This window comes from Budorcas taxicolor, chromosome 17, assembly GCF_023091745.1.
Source record: "Budorcas taxicolor isolate Tak-1 chromosome 17, Takin1.1, whole genome shotgun sequence".
In the NCBI taxonomy this organism is placed as follows: domain Eukaryota; kingdom Metazoa; phylum Chordata; class Mammalia; order Artiodactyla; family Bovidae; genus Budorcas; species Budorcas taxicolor.
Genome location: NC_068926.1, coordinates 19,855,248 through 19,872,350, shown reverse-complemented (window position 1 = coordinate 19,872,350; position 17,103 = coordinate 19,855,248). Strand labels below are relative to the sequence as shown.

General features: G+C 37.1%; 1 protein-coding gene across 1 annotated transcript in view; it reads right to left on the bottom strand.

The window, feature by feature from the left end:
• Positions 1-17,103, bottom strand: part of SLC7A11 (solute carrier family 7 member 11) — an 83,406-nt gene that overhangs the window by 62,327 nt on the left and 3,976 nt on the right. Inside the window, exons 3-4 of the mRNA XM_052655077.1 lie at positions 12,033-12,148; positions 3,578-3,703 (exon numbers count right to left, since the gene is read on the bottom strand). Of these exons, the coding sequence (XP_052511037.1) occupies positions 3,578-3,703; positions 12,033-12,148 (242 nt within the window). The remainder of the gene's footprint in view (positions 1-3,577; positions 3,704-12,032; positions 12,149-17,103) is intronic.

The following is a 17,103-nucleotide window of genomic DNA, read 5'->3' as shown; positions in this document are numbered from 1 at the left end:
GCAAATGAGATTATCTAAATGGGAACTATGACTACTTCAAAATTGGCCATAACATAAGTAAATAAAAGAGGGGGTGGAAGATAGATGGTGTACATAAAACGCTCTCCACACTTAAATCTCAGTTTTTGTTTGCAGTTTCCAGACAACAACATATATATCATTATAGTGTTTGAGGCCAAAAATGGAGAATATTGTGTTATCCACTAAATGACTCTCTCAAAACATCCAATTCCTAAATATATCTCATTTTTTAAAATGACACTGTCAATTGAGAAATATCTGTTTTACTAAAACATCTCTGTGTCCTCATAGAAGAAAAACATAAATCTTGGAACCCAGATTAAAAACATCTACTGTATATTGCTTTATCATGATCTGTGGTCTCCTAGGCCTTATGGGACAATATTGCTAAAAGTGCAATACTGAATAATCAATAAAAGATACAAAACTTTGTAAAGACTTAATCCTGAGGACAAAGTGTTATGAAAGAGAGTTGTTTCCAAATTTCAGGAGTATTTGGCTGCATAACAGAGATCTCAAGAAGATGAAAGTTATTAGATTCAAAGGAAAGTTTAACAAATCCTCATAAGAGAATATAGAACATACAATTATTTTCTGAATCTCATTAGATCAAAATAAATGTACAATCTGGGTAAGTAAAAATTTTCTCCTCTTGAAGTTTTGTATTAATGTGAAACATATGTGATAAGTTAGAGACAAAGAAATATCACTGTTTTATAGTAATAGAGCAAATATACCTGCTATGAATAATCTCCAAAATATTTAACTTACTTTAAATGTGGGAAAATTCCCAGGTTATCTCTCTGCTGCTGCTGCTGCTGCTAAGTCACTTCAGTCGTGTCTGACTCTGTGTAACCCCATAGACGGCAGCCCACCAGGCTCCCCTGTCTCTGGGATTCTCCAGGCAAGAACACTGGAGTGGGTTGCCATTTCCTTCTCCAATGCACGAAAGTGAAAAGTCAAAGTAAAGTCGCTCAGTTGTGTCCAACCCTCAGCGACCCCATGGACTGCAGCCTATCAGGCTTCTCCATCCATGGGATTTTCCAGGCAAGAGTACTGGAGTGGGGTGCCATTGCCTTCTCCGCATTTCTCTGCTAAGTGAGATATATAAGGAAACCTGGTCACATTAAGCACTGATAATGAAAATGGGGACAGACCACTGCCCTGTCCCCTGCCGCGTGTTTGTAGAAGTTTTAGCCTCCTAGGCTTCCCTGAGTTCCAAAGAGCAATTTTAATTAGAGAAGTGAGAAAATGCAGAAACAAAGGAAAGCAGTCAAGAAAGATAAAAGAGTAATAGTTTAGCTATAAAGCAAAATTAAAGTTCCTTAATTATTCCTTGGGCTTCCCTCGTAGCTCAGTTGGTAAAGAATCTGCCTGCAATGCAGGAGACCCAGGTTTGATCCCTGGGTCAGGAAGATCCCCTGGAGAAGGAAATGGCAACCCACTCCAGTATTCTTGCCTGGAGAATCCCACAGACAGAGGAGCCTGGCAGGCTATAGTCCACCGGGTCTTAAGAGTTGGACACGACTTAGCAACTAAAACCACTATCACCAGTTGTTCCTTAGGGCTACAGCTGACATCCTGAGTCCTATCCTTGAGTTGTTTCCCAGACATTAAAGCCTGTATCAGGAGGAAGAAGCTAATTGTAAGATGACCACAACCACATAGCTTGCAAATTGCCTGGAACCTAAGGATTGATAATGTTGACCTCTGTGACCTCACCTTTATCATCAACCTATCAGAGTATTGTGCAGGAGGTTATCAGGTAGCCTGTGACCTTCTCCCTCAAACTCTCTTTAAAAAGTCTTTCCTAAAAGCTACCAGGGAGTTTAGATTTTTTTAACATAAGGTGCCCATTCTCCTTGCTTGACTCCCTGCAACAAACACTATGCTTTCCTTCACCACAATTTGGTGTCAGTAGATTGGCATTGCTGGTCCTTGGGTAAGCAGACCCAAGCTTGATTCAGCAATAATACCATAAATATTAAAGGATCATTCTATTGCAAGTGTCAAAAAAAAAAAAAAGCTAAAAGATATGTCATGACTTCTGCTCTCAAGGAATTTGCAATACAGTAACATTCGGGCAACTACACCTCACCTCACCTCACCTCACCAACATATATAACTAAGTGGTAAAAACTGACTACAGTCTTACATCAAAAGGAGAAAAGAAAAAAATAATCTTTGTTTTAAAGGACTGCATGTCATTTTTTGGAATCTAAAATGACTCAGTTTCTGAACTTTCCAAAAATGTAACAAATTCCTTACAGAAATATAGAGTTAGCCCAGAAAAGGAAAGCAGTAACAAAATAAGTTACTTTCCCTACATTTCTAATGGATCAGATAAAGTATGAGAAGGCCAGCTCTGTGGAGACCAACATGAATTAGAAGAGTTCTTGTTTTCCCTTCAGTGTAAGCTATAGCATTAAAGATCTTCATTGTGTTTATTTTGAGTTGGCTGAGGTTGCTGAATTTGATGCAAACGTTTAGCCTGGAGAGTTCTAAGATGTCCCACTAGGTTTTATTAAACGGACAGCAGTGGTTCCCTTTCCCCAGGTATAGAATGACAAATCTTTCCACCTTTGTTATCATTTAATGCCTCTACATTCAGCAATGATTTTTTGTTTAATTTTGGTATTTCCTTTTGCCTTGAGTAATCCTTCTCTTGCAACTTCATCAAATTTCTCTATAAACTCCTTTTCTTGGAACAGACAACATCAATGTGAACATGAAATACTAAGCTACACATCACTCCTTTATCATTTCTTCTTACTTCCTAACTTATTTCCTACATCTGTGCCCATTGTTAGTTAAATAACTCACTATACCTCCTTCTCATCCAATAATTTCCCCTGAATCCAAGCAATTGCCTGTGTCTTCTTACCTAGAACAATTGAAACTCTAAATGACATCACTCTCAACCATCTCAACTCTAAAAAGGCAAATACTCCCAGAAAATGGTGTTACATTTCTATAGAAATGCAGATTTTACATTAAAATAATGTAACAATAAAATACATTTTTACAACTATTTTTATTGTCAGATAGCATTTTTTTATGAATGCTATTTCCATATCTGACTTTCCTCTCAAAATTCCATTCTCAAGGTAAAAGGAATAATTACAAAAAAGTAAAACAATATTTTATCATTTTTCATTATTTTCCAGATATCTTTTTCTCTCTCTAATGTTTAATATATCCTTGAACTACTTTGAAGTAAAAATAAGAAGACACATTTATCTGTAGTTAAAACTAGCAGCTTATTTTTTTTCCACTTTGTGTTTTCACTACAAACAATTTAGACCAAGAGAAAATTCACTGATGCCTTATTTTCCTGCTTGGCCCAGGCTTAATCCTCTTGTTGCCAATCAGCTGTAAATACCGCCTCACCCCGCAATGTTACAGGCTTTCAAATCAATTAGATGACAGTATAGAGTCTAAGTTCCATGAGCAGAGAGACTAATTAAGGGATTCTGCTAGTACAAGTGGAAGTCAGTGTTAGAAGAGACCAAAAGCAGATACGTATTTTAAAAAACATTTACTTTTCAGTCCATACCTTTAATTAGCTGCATCACTCCAGGGACTATAATTATCAGAATTGCTGTAAGCTTGCAAAAGGTTAGGAAAATCTGGATCCGGGCACTCCAACTGACACTCATGCTATTTAGGACCATCACCACAGCTGCAAACAAACAGATGACGTTACAAAAGGTGAATCCTCATTGGTATATGTGAAGACGTCTTAGGTCCTGGCTACTCAAAGTGCCAACCGTGAACCAGTAGTATTGCCATTCATTACCTGGAAGCAGTTTAGAAATGCACACTCTCATATGCCACTCCAGACCTAAGGACTACAAACATGCATTTCAATCAGATCTCTAGGTGATTTTTATGCACCCTGAAGTTTGAGAAACTGGATAAAATGTGCGGACAGTAAAAAGTTTCTGTTTCCCAAAGAAAATAGCAATTGTTCTTTGTATGGGCTTCCCTGATAGCTCAGTTGGTAAAGAATCCACCTGCAATGCAGGAGACCACGGTTTGATTGCTTGTATATGTCAACAAGAGTGAACAAGGATTGTGGTGCCCCAACAATCATATAAAAATATCTTCTAAGCAAATCCTGAGGTCATCACGTGCAGATTGCTGAATGTGACTCTAGCCTGACACAGTGGACAGCTCTTTTCCTCCCTCAATGTCCGCACCTGCCAACTTGGGATCACATTAAAGAAGGGACAGAGTTGGGATCACACTCAAGAAAGGACAATGTGTGGAAAAGTGGGCTGGGACTTTATTCTACTTTCAGAATTAGCCTTAGCCAGCACTTTTTGCATTTTCTCTCCACTTTCCAATCAGCATAGTAAGGAGTGACTTTCAACCTACCCTAAATGTACAGGTTTCCAAGATATGTTTTGGAACTTGAAAAAATGTTTTGAATGATAAATCCAAAAGTGTTTCCAGAGTAGGATGCACACGACGTCTGAAGCCAGCAGAATTTCTCTTTCTTGGTGATGCTATCTACAATGTCCTCAGCAACTAGCCACTCACCCTGGACTGTGGACCATGAGAATCTTGAGAACAGAACAAACATCATTCATCTCTGTCTTGCTAGTATCCAGCTTCATCCATGGCCCAGGAAGATCATTAGCACAGGTTTGTTGAATAAATGAATGTGCTGGATCCTCAGTTTTTAAAACAAAATCTATAATACCTTCAGCCAAAAAGGCATGAAATAAATGGTGGTACTTTCAGGCCCTGCCTCCTATACTATTCTAGAACGACTGAGTTATTCTAGACAGCAGATTTCAATTTTATACTCTTTCTAAAACTCACACTTGGTGTTACTCACCCTCTCCTCCCCACTCCCAACAAGTAAGCCACTTCATACCTGACATTTGTAGTTATTAGCTACAAACTTTATTTTTAAAAGGTGTATTTTCCCTAAACAAATGACAAAAATGAATGAAAATACTTCTTGGGGGATTAAAAAAAAAAAACAGAATTCTTACAATTCAGGTTGCAATAGGAAGCTTTCCATATGTACACTAATGAGTGATCTTCATAGTTCCAGTTGCCTGATACAATCACTAGCTCATTTCAGAATTTAAGAATTGGTACAAATATTTTCAACACATAATATACAATAGCAAAAATATTTTAAATAATCTAGCCTTCTAAACGTAGGCTGATTCAGGTATGTCTTTTAAAGGGGTTACTACGCAGCCATTTAAAATCATGACACAGTTAAATATTTATTACATAAAAGATGGTTCATGACATGTTACTGACCAATACAGAAAATTAGAGAGAGACAAATAGATGCTACATTGACATATAGGAAGATAGGTAGAAGTCAAAGCTACAAACATAGAAAGAAAGGAAAGGAAAAATTCTGAAGGACTATTTACCAAAACATTAAGAGAAGGTATCTATAGATGATAGAATATGGAATAAGTTTTAAGTTTAAAAGTTTATTTTTCTACAATTTTTAATGATTCTTATAATGAACATGAAGCATTAAGTAAAAAAATCAAAAGAAGAAATTTTCATCTTTGAAAAAAGCTCAAAGATGGGAAGAGTAAGGAACCATACAAAGTTAAAATAGGGGGTTACTGATGAAGAAATGTTTCAAAGGAGAAATGATGAGAATGATTGGAGAGGCTGAAGCCCTGAATAAGCTATATGATAGGCTGAGAGAAATATTCTTCCTGTGTTTGAAGCTGGAAACATGAAGAACTAGACAGGTCCACTGTTAATTGCCAAGTGCATTATTTTATCAGAAAGATAAAAAGTAAAATGATTTTTCTCGCCCCTGTAAAAAGCACTTATATACTGAAAATAATTTAATGCAACTCTGCACTCATCATCATCAACCAGTGATTCTTGTCCTTTTTCTATGCAAATGGCTCTGTGATAAATGAATCATCATATGAAAGGGATTGTTTTCTTAGCTAAGGAGATTCAGCATTGGTCTGAAAATAATTGGACTCATGTTCCCACCAACACAAAAGAGCACTGTTTTCTTTTAAGCAGAGCTCCTAAAAACCCAAACACCATTTCTGAGAGTACTCCACAGTAGAAAAGGGCTATTCTAAAGAGAGGAAGGGAAAAGAGGAGGAAGGAAGAAGAAAAAAAGGAATAGAGGGAGGGAGGAAGGAAGGAAAAGGAGGGGAAGGGGGAGGGAAAAGAGAGGCATTCTCATATTAGAACCTCTATGTATTTGGGAAGAGGAAAGGTTTGTTACTTTCATAAAGAGTGTTAGAATTCAATGCCTATTGAAATAGACAACAAAAGTGAGTGCTGAGAATTTTATATTTTGTTAAGTTTTCTTAGAAAAATGGAAGACAAAAATCAAACAAATGTTATGAATTGATAATCTCACATTGCTTTCCTCTCAGGCAGCTGAAATCAAAATTCTGGTTAAGCCTGATTTCTCTCAAAAGGTTTCTCAAAACCCTGCTTTATCTGAGCATCCAGACATTGCCCTCATTACTCCATATGCCAAATTCCGGCTGAGACTCACCTCTATGACCCTGAAGGGATACAGCTTAACAAGCAACGAGGCAGCCAGCACCAAGGCACTGTGGAGGTCCTCAGGTGGCGAGAACTGCTGTTTCCTCGTGTGTCTTTACAGAGACGTCTAAGTCCATGTATGTTGCTTATCCAACAGTGTTGAAAAGGGATTTGGGATTCACTAGATGCTAAGAGCTTTCAAAGTTTCTGAAACAAATAGTATCTACTCTGGTTTTTATACATTATCTATTTACACTGTAATCATTAGATAAATCTGAGCAAGCTTTCATCCTAGCTTTACTTCCTTTGAATAATAATTGCTAATTTCATGCATTAAAAATTACCTGTATTGATTTGATCTTTTTTTTTTTTTTTTTTTTTTGCTGACCTTAAATGTTACCAAAATGAAAATAGAGAGACATATAGCTTGTATTTACTTATTAATGGTGCTGGTCGGTTCCTAAGAACTAAAATGGAGCAATGAAAGTTATAGGTATAAACTCTGGCAATCAGAAATACATAGGGAAGGGAGCTATGTTTGAAAAGGATGTTTAGGGGAGTGTTAAAAACTGATACAGTGATTTAAGGACTAGCAAGCATTTCTTTCTGTACTTCAGTAATTCAAGTTTGTCTTTTGTTTTGCAGAGTGAGGTTACTAAGTCTGGATATATTGTTTTTTTCTTTTTTCTCCCCAGGTTCAGGTTCTTCCTGGATTCTGGCTGCTTTGTGCTAAGCTGATAAAATATATGGACACTGTACGGATGCATCATGGTGAGCTGAAGTGAATTGTTCCACTGTTCTTTGTAGCAGCTGCCTGGGTTGCCTCCATTTTTCTGTTAGCATTTGTTTCCTGGACGGATTCATTGCAGAGAAGCTATGTAACAATAAACACCTTTTTGAAGGAGAGAGGCTATATCTAGGATTTCACTATTGGGAATAAAAATGGTAAGCATTAAATAAATGTACACTATTATATGACACATATTGTGCAAAGACCTTACATGAATATTATTTAATCCTCATATCTCTATGACTTGGTTACCATCATCAGCATTATTTTTCAGATGAACAGCTGAGAACCTGGATATTACTTAACTTGTCCATGTGAACACACAGAGGTAAAGGTGAAGATAAGATTGAAGCCAAGTAAGCTGACTCCAGAGTCCACAATTTTACCAGCAGTTCACAGGTAACAATGAAGAAGCAGGTCAAAAGACACATATGATTTCACTAGTTCTCTCAAACATCTGATGCTCTTCCTCTCGGCTAAGGATCATGTTTATTTTGGCTGGGATTTCAAGACACTTTGATTCCTCATTTTATTTCTCATCCTTCTGAAGGGAATGATTGTTGTTTTGAAGTCCTTATATATTTCAATACTACATATCTCTACCTAAGAATTGGTTGTCTTGGTATTTAGTTATGGTAGAAGAGGAGTAAAGATAGTCCAATCTGGGGTTTAAACAGAGCCACTTTATGTGCAATATTTAAAAAGCTAGCACAGAAATCAGCCTAGACTTTCTTTCATGTAATTTAATGATGCTAGTAGAATACAGTTTGAAAAAATTCAGTAATGCATTTATAGAAATGGCTATCTCTCTTTCTCACATCATAATCACAAGCGTTATTTTGTTTACTTTCTCCAATTATTCCCACAGGTTGTCAGAAGAAGCTAATGCTCTTTATTCACCTATGTAAATTAAATAAGAAAACTGAGACTCAGGGAGGTTGTTAGGGATGTGTCTGAGATAAGAGCCCACATCTGACATAAGGAACTTTTATTAGACTATTCTGCCACTCAAGTGTATACTTAAACTGGGTCTGGTTTCAGGAGACCAGAACCGAAAACTAAATGTCATTTTAACTCTTGAACATACTTCAGTGTTTATTGAAGCTTCGAGGAGAGTGAAAATTCATGAAGTTCCATAGAAAGTAAAGGGAGCAATGGCCCTTTACCTAGGGACACTGGGCTAGAGGAGAGAAGACAAATGTGAATATATAAGATTTCCCTACTCAACTTCCACATGCCTGACATGCTTGCCAGAATGGACAAGACTTAGAGTAAGCAAAACCCTTTTTTCTTTAAAGACTTTTTTTTTTTTTAATGTGGACCATTTGTAAAGTCTTTACTGAATTTGTTACGATATTGCTTCTGTTTCGTGTTTCAGTTTTTTGGTTGCTAGGCATGTGGGATCTAGTACCACGCAAAGGATCGAACCGGCATGCTCTGCACTGGAAGACAGAAGTCTTAACCACTGGAACACCAGGGAAGTACTCCAAAACTTTTCACCTTTATTAATTTGAGAGAAATGAAGTTGAATACTTTCAAAAGAGCAGAGGAGTAAACCCAACCAGTCTCCTTCATTCATGGGATTTTCCAGGCAAGAGCACATTTCCTTTTCTACGGGATCTTCCCAACCCAGGGATCGAACCCAGGTCTCTCGCACTGCAGGCAGATGCTTTACGGTTTGAGCCACCAGGGAAGCCCCAAAGGGGTAATTAGTATTTAGCAATGCCACACTTCCACCCTACTCTCACTTCTCAAGTGATCAGTTAACATTTCACAAACCCTGAAATTCCTTTTCTTCTATGATTTGACCATAACAATATCCTTCAAGTTTGTTCTTCTTCTACACTTGAACTAGAGAATTCAAACTACCACAGATTGCTTCCATCCCTGTAGGAGAACACAGGGAAGCAATTCATGCAATTAAACTCTGTTTTCTACATCTCACTAACCTTTCACCCCCAGCAGGCAGAAAATCATCTCTCTCCTCGCTTTGAACCATTCAGAACGTGAGATTTGCCCCCAGGTAAATGTCTCCTTTTCTATCTCCATCTCCACCTGCTGTTGCTTTAAAGCTAAGTTCTCAAAGACAGTTTGACTTTCCCAATTAGGCCATTGATTTATATCACCTGCCACCGAGTTGCAAGAATATCTAGTTTCATCTTTCAGTGCTTCTGATCCTAGGAACAAATTTCCTCAGAAACTCAAGCTTGCATCAAAATCTGTAAAGTAATGTTATAACTAATGGTAAAAATGGAAGAACATGACTAAGTTCACCCAAGATTTACTCAGGCTCTTTGTTAGTTACACCATCACCAAACTATACTGCAGCTTTTGTAAACTGCAACGTATTTAATCATTCTTACCTATAATTGCTTTAAATTTTTGATTTGAACAGTTTCTATTTACTCCTCTAAAATACAGTTTTCCCTTTAAAATGTTTAACAGAATTGGGACAAATAAAAGAGCTATCTAGATTTACCAAAATGGTAATGTGTTGTCATTATCTAATTCATTACAAGGTCTTCTCAATCCAAGCTGTGGATTTGTAAATGTTTACATAATATATAATGAAAGTTTGCTGTTGCAGCTTTTAATCAGTAACCTCTGATTGGCAATTTATAGAGCTCTCAAAATGCTACCCCTGTGTTTCTCTTTTCAAATATAATAATTGTGATATGATTCTGCCTCAGTCAGTTGAGAAACAAGAATGAAATGAGTACAACAGTGGCTACTGATCCAGTCCCTAAGTGGAACATTAGATTTATCAAGAACTTTCTATGGGCAAGGCACTCTGCTAAAGTCTTAAAAATCTAACTTCATCCTTCCAGAGCCATTCAAGATAAATTATCGTCTCACAGGTAATTTACCAATAAATAAAGCTGATGCTTCATGAGATTTAATATTTAGTCCCAAATCACATAACTGAAAATCCCGACTCTAAATTTCAATTCCAGGTTGTTTCCCTCCAGAGCCTGAGCTATAACCACAATGCTAAAATGGTTCAAAAAATTAAAACTTCATGGTGTTAGATCTGAACAAAATCTATTTCATTTACCTCCATTTCCTGCTGCTTGAGAAACGTGAAGATGTGTAATTCTTTAACACCTAGGCATTCCATTAGCTTCTCTACTAGAGAAGAATGCTCATATCTATTCTCATTAAAATCAGTCATGAACAATTATTTGTTGAGCACAAACAACATACTAGGGGCTATGTGAAGGGCTGGAAACACAGCAGTTAGTTAAGGCCCTGGTTATGGAACTTGATGAGATGTGTTCCCACAAGAGTATAAAAAGCTACCATTTGTAATTTCACTCTTTAAACTTTTCTATCATTACTCAAAACACTTTATATACACCCTTTTAATATCATTTAATCTTCAAAGACACCTTATGAGACTGGGCATGATTTATAAATAAGAACACTGAGGTGCAGAAAGAAGAAGTGACTTGACCCCAAGTCTCACAGCCGTAGTGTGTGTAAAGGGTAAGATCAATCGAGAACACCATTACCACTCCAGAACTTAGACATATATCATTCAAGTATTTTTCTTGGTCTTCCCTCAAATATTCCACATAACAATTATTACATTTCATGAATTAAGGGGGGAATCCAGGAAGAACCTACTTAAGTGCAGCAATATGGAGCCAGTACTAGAGATGTTTCATGTGTAACCCCTCACTCTTTCCTACTAATCACTCAGCTCTCTACTGTGAAATGCTCACCTTTCTCTTACAACAGGAAGTTGGAGTCATATTGAGCCTCACATCACTTACTTCATGTTGCGCATGTTCCTCTTTTTTTACTTCCTGTTTTTTTTTAAAGTTCTAATATCTGTGCCCAATGATGAAAATGAGCAACTTCCTAATTTGGAAATGATAAAGAAAACTCCTATTTGAGAAATGCTGCTGCTGCTGCTGCTGCTAAGTCGCTTCAGTCGTGTCCGACTCTGTGAAACCCCATAGATGGTAGCCCACCAGGCTCCCCCGTCCCTGGGGTTCTCCAGGCAAGAACACTGGAGTGGGTTACCATTTCTTTCTCCAATGTACGGAAGTGAAAAGTGAAAGTGAAGACGCTCAGTCGTGTCCGACTCTCAGTGACCCCATGGACTGCAGCCTACCAGGCTCCACCGTCCATGGGATTTTCCAGGCAAGAGTACTGGAGTGGGTTGCCATTGCCTTCTCTGTTGAGAAATGCCACTAATAATCAAACGTTGGAAGAAGAGTCTAGTGACTATCAACGGACAGCTAAAATCCGAACACAGAGTGGCAGGTGGTAACACTAGAAAATTCATGAACACAACATATACACCCAACACACACACACCATTCCATGAGGGTAAGTGCCTTATACTTCTACATGTTTTTGCTACGGAAGGATATTTTATAATTCAGAACACCCATTTAAAAATTGGGTTAGGCACAATCAAGTTACTATTTTACTAACAAGGTGGTTTTGTTTGCCTGTTTTAAAAGATTAGCCATCACATCTATTGACCCAATACAAAATAGGCTTATAATGTTATATCAGGCATCACTCCAAACCCTTATTCTTTTCTTTATTTTCCAACACAAATCTGGCAAGCAGTTGTAAGCAAGAACACCACCAAGTGAGGAATAGTACCACCATGCAAAAAGTCTCCACAAATTTTGTCTCCAATAACTTTTGTAGGGACTGTTTTCTTTTTCATATTTATACCTATGATACTCACTTATGCCCACAGCTGTAATGAGCTTGATCGCAAGTTCAGGAATTTCACAGTGAATAAAAAATGGTTCCAGAATATAGCGTCCAAATGCCAGAGATATCACAGCAGTGGCTGCAGGGCTAGAAGAAATGCATATTTAGGTTAACCACAGGAAAAAAAAAATAGCACTTTCACTAACTTTTTCTACCTTGAGGTACTGTTACTCAGCATACGGAACATATTAAATAGAGAAGTCTATGATTTTTCAGAACTCTATATTTGATTCAGTTCAGTCACTCAGCCATGTCTGACTCTTTGTGACCCCACAGACTGCAGCACGCCAGGCTTCCCTGTCCATCACCAACTCCTGGAGCCTCCTCAAACTCACGTCCATCGCATCAGTGATGCCATCCAACCATCTCATACTCTGTCGTCCCCTTCTCCTCCCTCTATCATCCCCTTCTCCTCCCTTTATCAATCTTTCCCAGGTTTTTTACATCAGGTGGCCAAAGTATTGGCGTTTCAGCTTCAGCATGTCCTTCCAATGAATATTCAGGACTGATTTCCTTTAGGATAGACTTGGATCTCCTTGCAGTCCAAGGAACTCTCAAGAGTCTACTCCAACACCACAGTTCAAAAGCATCAATTCTTTGGCACTCATCTTTCCTTATAGTCCAACTCTCACATCTATACATGACTACTGGAAAAACCACAGCTTTGACATGATGGACCTTTGTTGACAAAGTAATGTCTCTGCTTTTTAATATGCTGTCTAGGTTTGTCATAGCTTTCCTTCCAAGGAGCAAGCGTTTTTAATTTCATGGCTGCAGTCACCATATGCAGTGATTTTGGAGCCCAGAAAAATAAAGTCTGTCACTGTTTCGTTTCCCCATCTATTTGCCAAGAAGTGATGGGACTGGATGCCATGATCTTAGTTTTCTGAAGGTTGAGTTTTTAGCCTATATTTGATTAGGTAATCACAGATATTCCAAATGAAATACTGTCTGCAACTTTGGTAGCTAGTTTTTAAACTTCACATCTACTTAGGAACAAGGCTGAGTGCTGTCACTTTTTCTTCTTCCCTCCCATATTTAACTTTTTGCTTAAAAATCTAGTTTATTACTTGAGATCCAGTAGGGCTGGGCCATACAAGAAGTAGTCTCCTTTCTCAGTAAGTCAACAATTAAACTCCAGCAGAGTAGGGATGAGTTAACAGCACAGTCTAATGGGTTCAGAAAAGGAACACAAAACTCAACTTTTAAAAATTAGTATTAATAAATGTTCATTGCAAATATATGCTTACATGCTTGACATTGTAATAGTCTAGATTTTTCCAAACAGAAAAACCTCGAAAAGCCAAGTGATTATTCTTAATTCCATAGAAATATTTAGGTGAAAAGTATGTGTTGAGAAACAAAATTAGTCTTGTAATTTTATAAATAGAGAAAACATGAATAAGAAAATGAAATAAGTTCAGGTATATAATAAAACAGGTAGCAAATGATTCTATTTTAGCCTTTCAATTTTCTGTTAGAAAATGACACGGGCCTTTCCAGTTTAAATATACTGCATATGAATGCATGTTTGTTAGATACACAGGCAAGTCAATGGAATTATTAAATTTCCCATGCCAAGTCTTCCATTTTAGTTTATCTTCCATCTCATGGTTACTCAACCTCCAGGTCTAACACCTAGATTGTCAGGAAACCAACCACCATTATGTATTCCAACCCTAACCTACTGGTATTAGAAACCAAGATAGATTTATTTATTTTTAATTGGAGGATAACCGCTTTACAATATTGTGTTGGTTTCTGCCATGCATCAATAGGCATACATATGTCCCCTTCTTCTTGAACCTCCCTCCCAGCTCCCACCCAATCCCAACTCCCCTAGGTTGATACAGAGTACCAGATTTGACCTCCTTGCATCATATAGAAAAGTCCCACTGGCTATCTGTTTTATCTGTGGTAATGTATATGTTTCAAGGCTACTCTCTCAAATCACCCCACTCTCCTCCTCCCCCATGTCCATAAGTCTGACCTTTAGGTCTGCATCTCCACTGCTACCCTGCAAATAGGTTTATCAGTACCATCTTCCTAGATTCCGTTCATATGCGTGAATAGATGCTATTTGTTTTTCTCTTTCTGACTTCACTGTGTATAGCAGGCTCTAGGTTCATCCACCTCTCTAGCACTGACTCACATGTGTTGTTTTACAGCTGAGCAACATTCCATTGTATATATGTACCACATCTTCTTTACCCATTCACCTGTCAATAGACATCTAGGTTGCTTCCATATCCTGGCTATCGTAAACAGTGCTGTGATAAATACTGGGGTGCCTGTGTCTTTTTCAATTATGATATCCTCAGTGTGGATGTGCAGTAGTGAGATTTCTTGATTTTTTTTTTCCAAGACAATCTCCTCCTGACCACAACAAGACATTTTTCTAATTATCCATCATTTATAAATTTCTGATGTGTAAATTAAAATCTAATAATGTCATTTTAGTGCTTTCAAAACACAGTCAGAATCCGCAAAAATCCTTCAATACAAGGCTCCATCTGGTCAAAACTTTCCCTTCCTCTTCAGTGTGCTTCCTCCCACTAGAAGGATATGGATACCATTTGCCTAGAACCCCTGAAACTCACTGACAGTTTCTTATACCTCAGGTCTTAGTTCAATCTTTTTCCCAAGGAAGCTTCTTCAGTCCTCTAATTGCGTTAGATCTCCCAGAGTATACTCTCTTATGGAACTTCATAGCTCCCCTTTCACGTGTGTATCACAGTAGCAACTTTTTATTCTCCTACACGATGTCTTGATTGATAATTGTTTCCCTCACTTGACCGTGAGCTTCATGAGTATGACTGTGTGCTTATCAATCACTATTTCATCCTCAGTGTATGGTAAAGTGTCTGTCACACAACAGAAAACTAATGAATGCATGGTGAATGCATGAATTCAAATGACCCCGATGTACGATTTCTTTTTAAGATTTGTTACAGATTATTTCTGACAAAAGTGACTTAATCTGAAATACAATTTTAATAGTAAATATTTAGGTACCATGGGTCCTTTCAATGGAAGAGGAATGTTATATTACTCAGGTACTTTGTCACCCCTCAAGTCATTCATTACTCTGAGAGAGCAACTGAGTAATGTGAGTCCAAATTACAAAGAAACATATGAATCCATTACAAAAGCGTCTAGAAAATATATAGGTAATTGCTTCCATAAACACATACCCAATGAAGTAGCTGTCTAAGGTAATATGATTATAAGCTACTTGAGAATAAGAACTGAGGCTCACTTCACTTTAATCTTTTTAACTTGCCATACACCATTCAGTAGCATAGTCTGCGGAATGAATAGATGAATGAATGAGCACTGTGTTGGTGCTACTAGTGCAAATGGAATGATCAAGACCATCGTAATGCTGAGCAGTTAACCAAAGTATGGCTAACCAACACAATTAGCCAGTACATGGCTGGAGAGGGCAGCTCAGCTGTATCAGGCCCCAAAGCCCACTATTCTGACAGGCCACCACTCTAAATAAGTATTGTACTTATTTAACTACTGAGTATATTTTATTCAAACTATTAGGGTTGGCAAAAAAAATCTGTTAGGGATTTTTCATGCCATCTTAATGGAAAAACCTGAATGAACATTTTGGCCAACCCAATATAACTTACTGAAAGATTGAATATTTACTAAATTTTTCAACTGCTATTCAAAAAGAATTTAATATACGACAATCAGTTGCATTTAATATATGACAATAAGTAGTATAAGAGTTACAAAAAGTGAGAGACCTGGTTTTATATGCTTGAAATGCTTGCAGTTTTAACAGGAAAACAGAGCACAGATTCCTAAAATATTCAGTAAGAATATAAGCCAGCATGTTCAATGTCAAATGAGAAGCAGAGACTGCATTTTTTTTTTTTTTTTTCAGAAGAATTAAGAGAGGAAAGAAATACTATAAACTAGGGTGAACAGGAAATTAACTGTGGAAAAGAGAGAACTTAAGTTGACCTTTGAAGAGTAATCTTCATATTATCAGAAAAGAGTGGAAGGCACCTCCCAGGCAAATCCCAGAGTTCAGAAAAAGAACAAAATACTTCTTTATCATTATTTCATAATAATAAGTTTTAAATAATGCAAAATTGCTTAAAATGAAAACAGACTTAACAAAGATGTAAATACTATTCTAAGCTCTTTGCTACAAAAGAGACTCCTAGGACTATAAAAATCAAGATTAGTGTTAAGTCAATACTTATTAGCTCTGCATTTACCACTTAGCTCTAAATGATAGGATAAGAGCTCACAGGAGCTTTCAGCTGTGTAAGTCTGATAAGTTTACAGTAAGAACAAGTTTCTTTAATTATTTCTGTTAAATTCTGCTGTCAGAATGTGCTAGTCACATTTCATGGAAGCAGTTTGCTTTAAGGATAATCTGAAGTTCTCACGTGACATCATAAGTTTCCCACAAAATTGGAGGAAATTTGCTATTCAGAGTGACTTAGCATTATTTGGTTTGATTTTAAACCACGGCAATCAGGAAGGGGAATGCATTCTTACAACAATATAATCAAAAAGCTTTTCGCAACTGTAGTTCACTGATTTGTTTAACGTGAGGATATGAGTCATTGTGACAAGTGTGTGTGTTTGTTTTGTTTTGTTTTTTTTTTTTTGGTGGAATATAAAACTTGATGACATACTAAGTTGCTAGGAACAGAAGTTTCCTAGTCACGAAAACTGAGTAAACTGAAGATGGCTTAATGGTGTGATCTACAAGAAGGAAAACCCCAGTTCCTAGGAGAACATTTAATTTTGTCAAATTACAATTTATAATCAAACAAAAGGTCTGATTTATCATGGTAGATTTTGACAATTCACATTCTTTTAGGTCAGCATCTTTCCTGAAAATGACTTAGAGAATAGTTGAATATTAACAACAAGCAGATGCTTTGAAAGTTTGGCATGGTTAGAAAACTACTGCCAGTGGCAAAATGGCACTAAAAACATTAATTGAGAAAGGTATTTCATCCCAGATTTTATGTCCTGAAGGAGACATATTTACCACATAGTCATGC